A 13,192-nucleotide genomic window follows, 5' to 3' on the forward strand; every position below is an offset into this window, starting at 1 on the left:
AGTTGGTGGCAAAAATACCATCTTAATTCTTAAAGTGATCATATTAAGTGTTAAAGTGAACATATAGATAGGAATAAGTATTAAAGAGAACATATAAATAGGATCAAGTGTTAAAGAGATCATATAAATAGGATCAAGTGCCTGGCAATAATAATAGATTTAATTAAAAAGGAGAGAATGTTCCAACATGGGAAGCAATCCACACAGCAGACTCATAGAATAACAATCTCTTTAAGTAACACTCTGACCTCAGAATCAGCCCTTAAGGCTTCCTGGTCTGGCTGAATAGCCTATGAGAGCATTTCAGTCATGGAAAGTCAAGAAACTGTGACAAAAAAATGTTCTACATGAAAGATCTCTATGAGAGAGACCCCAGTGGAAAGAAGTGGACATCAAAGGAGGATGTACTTTTCTTTAAAGGAAGGAGAGAACTTCCACTTTGCTTATGGCCTTGTCTTAATACTGACAGAGTTTGTGGACTCAGAAGGCTTACATAGCCTAGGCAGCTCATTTCAAGAGCCTTGGGTGATCACTGACATTATACATAACAGTGTTGATTGTTAAATTAACAACAGGAGTCACTGTGTACTAACTCCCCATGCAGGACCCCTGTCCTCAATGAATTGTATTGAGAGTTAACTGTAAAACCAGTTCTCAAGCAGTTGTGTGTGTGTGTGTGTGCAATTTGTTGAAATCTTTACTTAGTATAGAGTTGGTCTTCTGAGTACAAAGTTAATTGAAAGTGAATTTTAATGGAGAATGGGACTGGGAATGGGAAATGGAGGAGGAAGAGGTTTGGGAGTATGGGTGGGAGGGCTGATATGGTTGGAAGAATAACTATATTCCTAAAGTTGTACTTATGAAATTTGTATTCCAGGGTCGGTGCTGTAGCACAGCAGATTAACACCCTGGCCTGAGCACCGGCATCCCATATGGGTGCCGGTTCTAGTCCCAACTGCTCCTCTTCCAATCCAACTCTCTGCTGTGGCCTGGGAAAGCAGTGGGAGACAGCCCAAGTGCTTGAGCCCCTGCAGCCACGTGGGAGACCAGGAAGAAGCTCCTGGCTCCTGGCTTCAGTTCAGTGCAGCTCTAGGCATTGCAGCCATTTAGGGAGTGAACCAACAGATGGAAGACCTCTCTCTATCTGTCTCTACATCTCTATGTAACTCTGTCTTTCAATTAAATAAAATAAAATTTTTTTAAAAAAAGAAATTTGTATTCCTTAAAAAATAAAACAAATTTAAAAAAAAGAATTTATGTTAAACCATTTGGCACTACTTCAAATGACAAAAATAATGGGTTCTATGTGGTACTTGTATTTTTGTAATGTGCATTCAAATAAACCTCTGATTATTAAATAAAAACTGTCCACAGATGTCCCAGCTAAACCCATCTCACCTGCTAAATGTGCAGTCACCCTAGGCATGGTGCTCCCTGTGACTCTCTCCAAACCTTTCCACAGAGCATTGCAAATTCTGTCCACCTTATCCGTGCACACTGATTGGATCACCTCCCCCTTTAGGCCTTCCCAGATTAAACAGATCCTGATCACTCAGGGGTTCCTGTGCCCAAGCGCACTTGCTGTCCTTCAAACCCAGGTTCCCATCTTAAGATTCTGCATCTACTGTTCCCTCTGCCTGGAAAGCTCTGACCCACATATTCCCATAGCTTCATTTCAAGTTTTATTTACTTATTTATTGTCTTTTATCTTTGAAATAGAGAAAATCTATCCATTGGTTCTTTCTGTAGATACCTCCGACAGACAGGGCTGGGCCAGACTGAAATCTAGAACCCAGACCTCAGTCCAGCTCTCCCACAGAGGTGGCAGAAACCCAAGTACTTGAGCCATCATCCGTTGCCTCCCAGGGTGCATGTTAACAGGAAGCTGGAATTGGGAGCAGAGCCAGGAGTTGAATCAGGCACTCCCATGTGGGATGCAGGAATCCCAAGCAGCATCTTAACCACTGCCTCTAGCCCCCAGCTGCCTTAATTGACTTAGATCTCTGCTCAGTGTCTCGTCCTGTAAGATCTCCCTAACAGCAGCTCCAGTCCTCTCGCCCAAGTCTGTCTCTCTGTCCCCTCAGGGCAAGGGCTGTGTCCTCCGTGCTCACTGCTGGATCCCCAGTGGGCATTGTGCACAGGCAGGCTCTCTGCGTGGATGACTGAATGCGCTGCCCCAGGGTCCCTCACTCTGAGCTGTCTTGGTGCTCTGCAATGGCGCTGGGACAGCAGGTGCCACGGTTCAGCCAGGATTCCAGCAAACCCACGCCTGAGTCTCACCCAGACTTCAAGATGTCACCTGTCCCCAAAGCCTCTGCCGGTCCCAGGCCACCTCTCTCCCTGCTACACAGCATTTTATCTGCCTGTCTCTTACACTTCCCATCCTGGTGAATCCTGTACCATCCCGCACACATGTGCCCATGTCCCCTCCCCTCCACCCGCCTGAGCTGCCTTGCAGTGAAGACAGATTGCTGTCTACAGTTGGATAAGCTCATACTAAACCATGAAACCTCACCCACAATTATAGGATTTTTTTTTTGTCGGCTTTCGAAAAATATGCAGAAGGCCAGTTTATGAGTGCGAGTCATAGAAGTTCTGTTACTTAAAAAGCTGCTATTTCACATTGTTTTATTAAAAGTAGGTATTTGGAAGTGAAAGAAAAAATACAGAATAATGTATGTAATAAGAGAGCCCGTGATTAAATAGGTTTTAAGTACAACCTAACCTTGATAGTGGCAGAATTGGTCCTGGTCCTCCTCCCCCAAAAACCTCCTGCAGATAACAGAATCCGCGTCCCTGCTGGTGTGCTGTGCGCTTATAAGCTGGAGACACCCTCCTGTATGACCCAAGTCATTTCTACCAACACAAATGCCCTGTACACGGCTACTCTCCCGTGTTGTCTGGGCAATGAGAAGAGCACAGTCTGCAGGTCCGGTACTGACACGATTTCTCCCCTTCCCCAGTATCTGCAGTCCACAGGGAGTTGAAGCCGTGGATGCAGCACCCACAGCTGTGTATAAAACCCCCACAGGGCTGCAAACCTCGCAAACCTTCTCCACATCATTGGGACGCTTTATTCTCAAAAGCATCATCAAGCAAGTGCAGAGCAACAGTGCCTCCTCTCATTCTCCCATGGTGTTGCCGTTCCCAGTGCTGTCTTCATCGCCCATCTTCCAACCACCCGCCCGCCCCCGCACTCCCCGGGTTGGGGGCATCCCCGTCACAAAGACGCACTGGCTGATGAAGTCTTCCACTCTGCCATACACGTGGATGGAGCTGAGGCCGTGCAGGGAGGTGAGGATGTGGGAACACAAAGGGGAGCGGCTGTAGTTCTCCAGCCTCTTGAACACATTGATGGCCCTCTTGAATTTCCTGCTGGGAGAATGGAGTCAATGGCTGGGGGCCATCCACCTCTGGGGTCATCCAATTTGGGGCTGGTTCCATCCTCACCCCAAGTCCCAAACCCCACTCACAAGCATGAGGCTACTCACGTGTAAAAAATGAAGCACACCGTGACGACTGCGGCGGCCATCAGCAGGATGTAGACAGACAGCACGCTGACGACCAACAGGAAGCTGACCGACTGCAAGGACAGGATCAGGAACTCCTCGGCAACCATGGGCAGACACTGGTCCAGTTCATTCAGGTCGCTCGAGAAGCAGTTCAGGAGCCGGCCGATAGGGGTCGTGTCAAAGAAACTCATGAGGCCACACCAGACCTGCAGGGACAAAACTCACCCAGCCATGAGCACAGCCACAGCCTTGCCTGCGATGTGCAAAGATGGCCATTAGCCATCTGCAGCGGGGCAGGGTGTGGCCTAAGGGGCATCCCGCGGAGGCAGCGTAGAGCAAAAGGTTCAAAGCAAGAGTGGACTCTGTGGTCTCTCTGCCTGAGCTCCCCTGCCACCCGGCTCCTCCTCCTGCTCCTACCACTGTCCTATCTGTTGCAAGTTACTTAACTCCTCTGGGTCAAACGCGGATGACAGCGACACTCCGGGGAGGTGTGGTGAGCACTGCACAACTCCGCGGATGACCAAACACCTGTGAGCTTTACAGTGCAGAAGCGGGGAACTTACGGGGTTAAGTCTCAATAAGGCTACTAATTAAAGAGAGAGAGCGGGAGAGAATGCACGCCAAGGACTCAGCGTAGCCCTGCCCCTGTCTACTCTCAGGATTGCCGAAGAGGAGTAGCAGCAGTTCCATCGGGACTGCCTAACGCTCCGACTAGGGTTGAATGGAACCATGGCTGCCCCTTCTCGAAGGAGGCACTTCCCCTTGATCTCTGAAAGCCCTTTGGAGGTCAAAGAACTTTCCAGATAGGAAGGGCTCTAACGAAAGTGCCTGTGGAGACTGAAGCCCAGAGAATGAAACGTGGCTTTGTGACTTGCTGAAAGAGTTCAGGACAAAACCTTGACCTGGTCAGGCCTCCCGAGGCGTTCCTACCCGCAGCACAGCCAGGCTCTGCACTGTGGGCTTTTCTTACCAGCTCATGGCATGGGCCACCTGGCCGCCTTCATCCCCCAGGACTTCTTAAGCTATGACTGAAGAAATAGAAATGGACAGAAGCTCATAGCGTCCATTGAGACCAAATCTAAAGAGGAGGGTGGGATACTTTGATTTTTAGTGAATGGTAGGTATCATACCAGCTCTCTTATCACAAATGCCAGAGTGTAGTTTGTCTTCTTGGTTGCTTTCTTACAAAAAAATTTTATTTATTTATTTGAAAAGCAGAGTTACAGAGAGAGAGAATGAAAGACAGAGGAGAGAAAAAGAGTTCTTCCATCCACGGGTTCACTCCCCAAATGGCTGCAATGGCCAGGGCTGGACCAGACCAAAGCCAGGAGCCAGGAGCTTCTTCCAGGTCTCCCATGTGGGTACAGAGGCCCAAGCACTTGGGCCATCCTCCGCTGCTTTCCCAGGCGCATTAACAGGGACCTGGATCGGAAGTGGAGCAGCTAGGACTTGAACTGGTGCCCACATGGGATGCTAGCGTCACTTTACTTTCTAAGCAAGGAGTCGTCGTGGCAGATGAAGAACTGCCTTGCTTTCTCTTTCCCTGAAACACCTGCAATTTTATTTTCAGAATCTTTTGTTAACCACTTGAGCTACAGCAACCAGAATTGTCACAATCACTTTGCAAATTCAAAGGGCAAAAGGGGCAGTGGGTCAGTCCCTCAGGACTGTGAGCTTCCTGGGGGTGGGGGGACTCAGAGGAGAGGAGCAGACCCAGCATCACTCAGGATCACAAATGGTGGGCACACAGGACAAAGGGTTGTAGGTTGCCCTTTAAGTGTCAAACTAAGCACAGTTTTGTTAGTATTTTTTTGTTCATTTTATTATTCTTGCCATGGAACCAATTTCTCAGAAGTTCAGCCTTTACTTGTGATTATTGAAAATGACAAAGCCACATTTAAAATCAACGAAGTCAGGCCAGCACCGTGGCTTAACAGGCTAATCCTCCACCTTGCGGCGCCGGCACACCGGGTTCTAGTCCCGGTTGGGGCGCCAGATTCTATCCCAGTTGCCCCTCTTCCAGGCCAGCTCTCTGCTATGGCCCAGGAGTGCAGCGGAGGATGGCCCAAGTCCTTGGGCCCTGCACCCTCATGGGAGACCAGGAGAAGCACCTGGCTCCTGGCTTTGGATCAGTTTGATGCGCCGGCTGCAGCGGCCATTGGAGGGTGAACCAACGGCAAAAAGGAAAGACCTTTCTCTCTGTCTCTCTCTCACTATCCACTCTGCCTGTCAAAAAACAAAACAAAACACAAAAAAAAAATTCAAAAAAAAAAATCAATGAAGTCATACAAGGACAAGTAAAATAAAAAAATTTTTTTTGGCCGGCGCCGCGGCTCACTAGGCTAATCCTCCGCCTTGCGGCGCCGGCACACCGGGTTCTAGTCCCGGTCGGGGCACCGATCCTGTCCCGGTTGCCCCTCTTCCAGGCCAGCTCTCTGCTGTGGCCAGGGAGTGCAGTGGAGGATGGCCCAAGTGCCTTGGGCCCTGCACCCCATGGGAGACCAGGAGAAGCACCTGGCTCCTGCCATCGGATCAGCGCGCTGTGCCGGCCGCAGCGCGCCTACCACGGCGGCCATTGGAGGGTGAACCAATGGCAAAAGGAAGACCTTTCTCTCTGTCTCTCTCTCACTGTCCACTCTGCCTGTCAAAAATAAAAAAAATTTAAAAAAAATTTAAAAAAAAATTTTTTTTAAGATTTACTTCTTTTTTTATTTTTTATTATTTATTTGGCAGGTAGAGTTATAGACAGTGAGAGAGACAGAGAGAAAGGTCTTCCTTCTGTTGGTTCACCCCCGAAATGGTCGCTACTGCCAGAACTGCACCGATCCAAAGCCAGGAGCCAGGTGCTTCCTCCTGGTCTCCCACATGGGTGCAGGAGCTCAAGAACCTGGGCCATCCTCCACTGCACTCCTGGGCCACAGCAGAGAGCTGGACTGGAAGAGGAGCAACCGAGACTAGAACCCAGAGCCCATATGGGATGCCGGTGCCACAAGCAAAGGATTAACCAAGTGAGCCACGGCGCCGGCCCCAAAATGAAATTTTTAACATATGAGACATTCTCTAGTGGAAAGAAATTTGAACATTTCTTAAAAATTAAAACGCTAAACACCCCTTGGAGGCCTGAAGACTGGGTATTTCCAGACCACTGGAATTTGCGGTCAGATCCTTAGAAAATGTTCAGGGCCACAGAGCAGCAGGTACTCAGTCAGGCCTCAGAGGGATTCCCCCTCCTGGTTCCAACAAGCCTCGGCCTTGCTGAGGGCTGGGGGAAGCCTTTGCTTTTCCATTTTTCCAACACTGACACACTTGGTGGCAACACAGGGCGTGCTCCACCTCCCAGGTACCTCGACAGAACCCTAACTCTACGTCCCAAGTCCAGCATTCCTGAACTCCATTCACTTTCCCCATAATGCTCTGTCTGGCTCACCTCCAGCCCCTTAAGAAATATTTTTAAAGATTTATTTATTTATTTATTTGAAAGGCAGAGCCAGAGAGAGAGAGAGAGAGAGAGAGATCTTCCACCCACTGGTTCACACCATTTGGTTGCAACAGCTGGAGTTGGGCCGGTCTGAAGCCAGGAGCCAGGAGCTTCCTCTGGGTGTCCCACGTGGGCACAGGAGCCCAAGCACTTGGGCTGTCTCCCACTGTTTTCCCAGGCCATAAGCAGAGAGCTGGATCGGAAGAGGAGCAGCCAGGACACAAAGCAGCACCCATATGGGATGCCGGCGCTGCAGGCGGTAGCTTTACCCACTGCGCCACAGCCCCGGTCCCCAGCCTCTTCATCTTGAGCTGCTGAAATCCGGTTTCTCCTGCAAGGAATGGTCACTCCTCCCAGAGGCCCTCTTCCTTCCACTGCCCAGGCTGAGGTTAGGCACCGCTTGGTTCTTATGGTCCAAACCCTACACACCATTTTGCAATGGCCCATTTTCTCGTCTGCTTTCCCAGATAACCATATACTCAGCCCATGGTGGTCCAAACCCTCCTTGCATCATTCATTCACTGTGATAAGCCAAATGCTCATGACAGAACCGGGCACAGAGTCATACTTGGTAAGTGAGAGAGAAATAACATTTCCAGGAGGCAGTGTGACACCACCAACAATCTGATATTCTAAGTGTAACATGCATAACACTAACACACTTCCCAATCATAACACCTATGGAATTGTGTTTTTCTTGTAAATAAAATGAGGATGATAATAGCCACTTCAAAAAGACCTTTTGGTACTTACAAGTGACTCTTTATACAAAGGGCTCAGTTGAGGGAGACCAGCACTGATGTGTCCACTGACCCTCCGTGAAGGGGCACTGAGCTCTCAGAATCATGCTTCCTGGGGGCCGGCGCTCTGGCGCAGGAGGCTAAGTCTCCACCCGCGGCACTGGTATCCCATATGGACGCCAGTTCGAGTCCTGGCTGCTACTCTTCTGATCCAGCTCTCTGCTATGGCCTAGGAATGCAGTAAAAGATGGCCCAAGTGCTTGGGCCCCTGCACCCACATGGGAGACCTTGGAAGAAGCTCCAGGCTCCTGGTTTGTTGCAACCATCTGGGGAGTGAACTAACAGATGGAAGATCTCTCTCTTTCTTTCTCTCTCTCTCTCTCCCTCTCTCTCTCTTTCTCTCTGTAACTCTGCCTTTCAAATAAATAAAAATAGTCTACTAGATTTAAAAAAATAAAGGTTGGGCAAGGTCAAGGTTGAACCAGTAGCCATGCCGAGCACCCAGGCACATACCTTGCTGCAAAGCTGGTTGTGCAAGACTGTGGACGCCCTCCTGGTGACCTTGGTGAAAGCCAGCGAGAAGGAGACCGCCACGCAGATCAGCAGCAAGGCGCTGAGGCCATACACCAGTTTGTAAAAGGGCAGCTGTGGGTTGTCCAGGATGTCGCCTGGGTCTGCAGAGCTGCTGTTGCTGTCTCGGCTGCTGTTGGTCTTCAAGAAAGAACAAGGGGTCAGACCCCGTGAGTCCAGGGTGAAATTCAGTGCAGGGAAACCCTCCTCTCTGGTGCCACACAGGCTGGGAGAAGGTGAGAGCCTATGCTGACACCTCCCTTCTCAGTGCATTGCCTTCTCCCCCTCCCCACTGTCCTGCCCTCAGTTAGATCTCAGGCCACCACCACAGCTGCCCCTTCCACCTGCTCCACTGGAATTCCCAGGCCCTGTCCCAGCATGGTTTCAGGCTAGATTCCCCTGGGAAATCAAACATGGAGGGGCAGAAGCATCTACCCAGGGTGGCAATTGTGGGCAGGTGCATGCGATGTAGAGTCTGGCTAGTGGTTCCCAAGTATCCTTTTTGAGAATCACTCACTGAAGCGCTGCATACTGGTCACTGCTAGCCGCCTCCCCTCTCTCCTCCAGCCCTTCTGAGGGTTGTGTAAGCCCATATATAATGCCCTGAGTTAAATCTTCCGAAGCTCTAAATATCTAGAATGGCTTTCCTTCAGGGGTGAAGAATCTTTTTTCTACCAAAGGCCGTATGGATGTTTATAACGTCATTCACGGGCCATACACAATTATTAACTTAAAAATGAGCTGGCTATAGAGTTATTGAAATTGAAGTTCCATCTAGAGTTGCCATGGCAGGGCCAGACCCGGTGATATCACACGAGCCTCCCTATGGTCCAATGACCGGACTCCTCCCCATCTCCATCCCCCCATAATGTGCTCAAAATTTAGCCTAGTAGAGCATTATGAAAAAAGTGTGGCTTTGCTCCAGCGCACCAAGTTCAAGTCCTGGATGCTTCCCGTCTTTTATCCTCTCCAGGCTCAGTGTCAAACAGGAACAGTGATACCTCCCTGGGAAAGGTTGACAAAGTAACCCGACACTAGTGCGGCACGCAGGGACTCTGGGAGTGCACAGGGCGATTTCAAATAAAGCAGGGTGGGCAAACAAAGCCGGAGCCCAAGGAAAGAGACATCAAGCCTTGAGATGTAGACTCCTGGGAGCGGTTTGAGGACAGAAACTTCTTGGTTTTGTCCCAGAAACACTGCATGAGTGACCACCCACTCTGCAAATGCAGGAGACTGGAGCCAGGAGGGAGCCCCAGCAGCAGCCTGGCTTCCATCAGCTCTCTCTGGAGCAACATATGTTGGTTCAGCCCAGGCTTGTTGCATGCTCTGGCCCTCACGATCCCAGAAAGCAAGAAGCCCCCCACCCCCAATCTCATGCAAGGCCACCTCTGTCATAACAACACTCACCCCTGAGCCCTGCTGCAGCCAATAGCTCAGCCACCAGAAGTTGAAGGTCGTAAGGAAGACAGACATGGCAACGAGAAGGAAAACTGGGATGAAGACGATGTACCCTGAGTGGGAAAAAGAGGGGAGGGGCTCACAGGTGCCACCTGAAAAGGCGAGGACACTGCTGACCAAACCATCCAGCTGTCCAGGCTCTGAATCCTTGTATCTCCCTGTCTCCCGTCCAACTTGGACACCTGCGAGGATTGAGCACGGCCGGGTCCCAAAGTCAACGAGCCCTGGGTTCAAATCCTGACTCAAGTCCTTCCAAACCTGGTGACCCTGCACAAGGTACCAAATGCTAGTGATGTTCCACTTCCTTACTTAGGAGATGGTGATAACCATCACAACCGGAAGGCCCGGCTGAGGATGGCATGAGATAATGTGTGCCAGGCACAGGAGTATGATTCTAGAGAAGTCAGCCCCCCCATGAATATCCTGAGGGTTCTGTTTTAAAAGAACAATTGCAGGGGTGGGGCATTGTGTCCTAAGGGACACATTTATCCTTAGAGACCAGATGCCAGTTCAATCCCAGCTGCTCCACTAATGATCCAGCTCCTTGCTAATGCACCTGGGAGAGCAGCAGAAGATGGCCCAAGTGCTTGGGCCTCTGCACCCACATGGGAGACCCGGAGGAAGTTTCCTGACTCCTGGCTTCAGCCTGGCCCAGCCCTGGCCATTGCAGCCATTTGGGGAGTGGACCCGTGGATGGAAGACCTCTCTCTATCACTCCCTCTCTCTTTCTGTGACTCTGCCTTTCAAATAAATAAATCTTTAAGAAAAAAAATAACAATTGCAATTACCTTTTTCATGGCATATACCACGTACCATATGTTCCAAGTGTGGGGCATAGCACGAAACATGCATTATTTCTGAGTGTGTGGTTCCTGTCCCCACCCACACAAGAGCTACGTTACATTAGTCACCTGCTCATTACCACAATAAAGTACCCAAGCCAAGCTATGTAGGAAGGAAGGAGGCTTATTTCAGCTCCCAGTTTAGAAGTTCATGGTCTAAGGCACAGGCAGCACCACCGGATCAGCATCTGGTGGTGGTGGTCTTGCTGGCAGAGTGCCAAGATGGCACAGGCATCACATGGCCAGAAGGAGCACCTGTGTCTATGGCCGACTGTGGTTCAGTCCCGGAGTCCTTACCCCAACAACTTGATCCAATCCACCCACCGCCCCAGGGTCCCATCTCTGAATGTCATAATCAGACGAAGCTTCCACCCTCCTAGTACTGTTGACGGGAGACTTCAGGAACCAAGCCCTTGACACGTAGACCTTTGGGCAACACCCAGACTAATAGCCACGCTTTAGCAGGGTCTCAAGTCACCAAGGCGGGGCCTCTGAGAGGCTCTTTCCCCATGAAAGGGCTTCATGCCCTTATCCAAAAGGCTTCGGGGGCCTCTCCTCCTCCCATTCTGCCACGTGAGTGCACAGGGCTCAGCCTCTTCCTAGCACACATGGCACAGCCTCCAAGGCACCACCCTGTGAGCAGATTCGGGCCCTCACTGAGCACCAAGCCTGCTGGCGGCCTCCTCTTAGACTCCAGCCTCCAGAACTAGGAGAAATCAATGTGTGTTCCTGATGGATGGCCCAGGCGCGGGTGTTTTGTGACAGCAGGTAAAACTGCTGCCTGCAGTGCCAGAATCCCATATGGACACTGGTTTCAAAACCTGGCTACTCCACTTCCAATCCAGCTCTCTGCTATGGCCTGAGAAAGCAGTAGAAGATGGCCCAAGGCCTTGGGTCCCTGCACCCACGTGGGAGACCGGGAAGAAGCTCCTGGCTCCTGGCTTAGGATCAGTGCAGCTCCGGTCACTGTGGCCAATTGGGGAGTGAACCAGCAGATGGAAGACCTTTCTCTCTCCCTCTCCCTCTCCCTCTCCCTCTCCCTCTCCCTCTCCCTCTCTTTCTCTCTGTGTGTAACTCTGACTTTCAAATAAATAAATAAATCTTTTTTTAAAAAAAGGAAATAGTTGGTATACCATATTGTTTACAGAAAAATGACAAGAAGAAAGTCCATATACGTTCAGTACAGATGAAATTTTTTTCCAAACAGTTTTGCTGTGCAGTTGGTTGAATTTGTGGACGTGGAACCTACAGCTACAGAAGGTGGGTGTACATGGACCGTTTGCTGCTATTTCCCCCCCTCAGCCTATTTCATGCCTGAGAGCTGCTCACGATCCTCTGGGTTGAGTTCACCACCCACCAGTGTATCAGGACGCAAAGTCTGAGAAACGCTGAAACATGGAGGAAACGTGAAAACCAACTTGCAGAGTTGCCTCTGCTGGTCGAGTAGCCAGAGTGGAGCGTGGCTGGGCTTGTTCAAGTTACAAATGGCACTGACCGTCCAGACCTGCTCCCCTTGCGTGACCTCGCACGTTCTAGCCTGACATCAGGGGTGGGGCTGCTCAGAGGGACAGCCCCAGGCCTGACCTGGGACGACGCAGGACTGTACCTCCTGCTGCCTGGATGTAGCTGTGGTAGACGCGCCAACTCAGGGAGCCTTTTTCCATCTCTTCCTTTTTCGTGAGCTGATGCTCCGGCGCTGGACCTGGATGAGAACAGGAGAGAATGGTGTTGTGTCCTGACCACCTGCTCTCCCTCCAGGAGAGAGAGAGAGAAAGAGAGAGAGAGAGACCAGCAGATACCCCTGATAATAGCCACCACCACCGAGATGGCGGGAAATGTCTGCTAGGTCTGCCTGCTGCTCTCCCTTCCTCTAAAACAGCAACGTGGTACTTTGGGGAAGAGCTGCTCTCTCCCTGGACTTGGACCCCTAAGGGAAAGTACACCAGCATGGAAAAGTCTAGGGTTTTCCCAAACAGACTCTACACTTGGAGCCTTAAGCTGCCAAGATCCAGTTCTTCCACTTCTGGTTTTGTTCTCTGCCCTACACTCTGTTTTGCCATGCTATTTTTCTAATAGCCTAAATCAGTTCTGATCTTTGCAGCTGACGCTATGGGAGCCAGGAGCCTGCAACGTGCCAAGCACCGCAGCAGGGTCCTCCCTCCCCTTGACCTCATCTCAGCTGCACTGCAACCCTGCAAAGTTAGCACCATTGTCCCCACTTTTGCCAGTGCGGATTCAGAGAGGTCAAGCTGCTTGGCCGAGGTCACACAGGTTGACACTCAACAGAGCGCAGACTCATGTCTAGAACGTCTCACTGCCTGCCTTTCCTTTCTGCTGCCCTGTCTCAGAGACAAGCAAGGCCACGAGCTTCTGAGGACCAGGGTCCCAGTTCATTTCTGGGTTCTAACACTTGTGCTCTCTACAAGGGTGTAGAGGGTAAACGTTGGATGCCTTGCAAAGCCCCGAGTCTTGGGGCCAGAGCCACCCCCTGCCTGGCCCTCTGTGCCCCTCCCAGCTCTCACCTCTTGCATCCTTCCAGCCTCTTAACCACCACTATCCACACCCCACAGCCCTCCACTGCTGGGCTGTGGA

At 50.6% G+C, this 13,192-nt stretch overlaps 1 protein-coding gene across 1 annotated transcript in view; it reads right to left on the bottom strand.

Moving 5' to 3' along the window:
* Window positions 1-13,192, bottom strand: part of ABCC11 (ATP binding cassette subfamily C member 11) — a 68,228-nt gene that overhangs the window by 24,166 nt on the left and 30,870 nt on the right. The window contains exons 17-21 of the mRNA XM_062176013.1: window positions 12,207-12,296; window positions 9,708-9,811; window positions 8,244-8,441; window positions 3,492-3,718; window positions 3,235-3,372 (exon numbers count right to left, since the gene is read on the bottom strand). Coding sequence (XP_062031997.1) covers window positions 3,235-3,372; window positions 3,492-3,718; window positions 8,244-8,441; window positions 9,708-9,811; window positions 12,207-12,296 — 757 coding nt within the window. The remainder of the gene's footprint in view (window positions 1-3,234; window positions 3,373-3,491; window positions 3,719-8,243; window positions 8,442-9,707; window positions 9,812-12,206; window positions 12,297-13,192) is intronic.

Source organism: Lepus europaeus, chromosome 19 (assembly GCF_033115175.1).
Source record: "Lepus europaeus isolate LE1 chromosome 19, mLepTim1.pri, whole genome shotgun sequence".
In the NCBI taxonomy this organism is placed as follows: domain Eukaryota; kingdom Metazoa; phylum Chordata; class Mammalia; order Lagomorpha; family Leporidae; genus Lepus; species Lepus europaeus.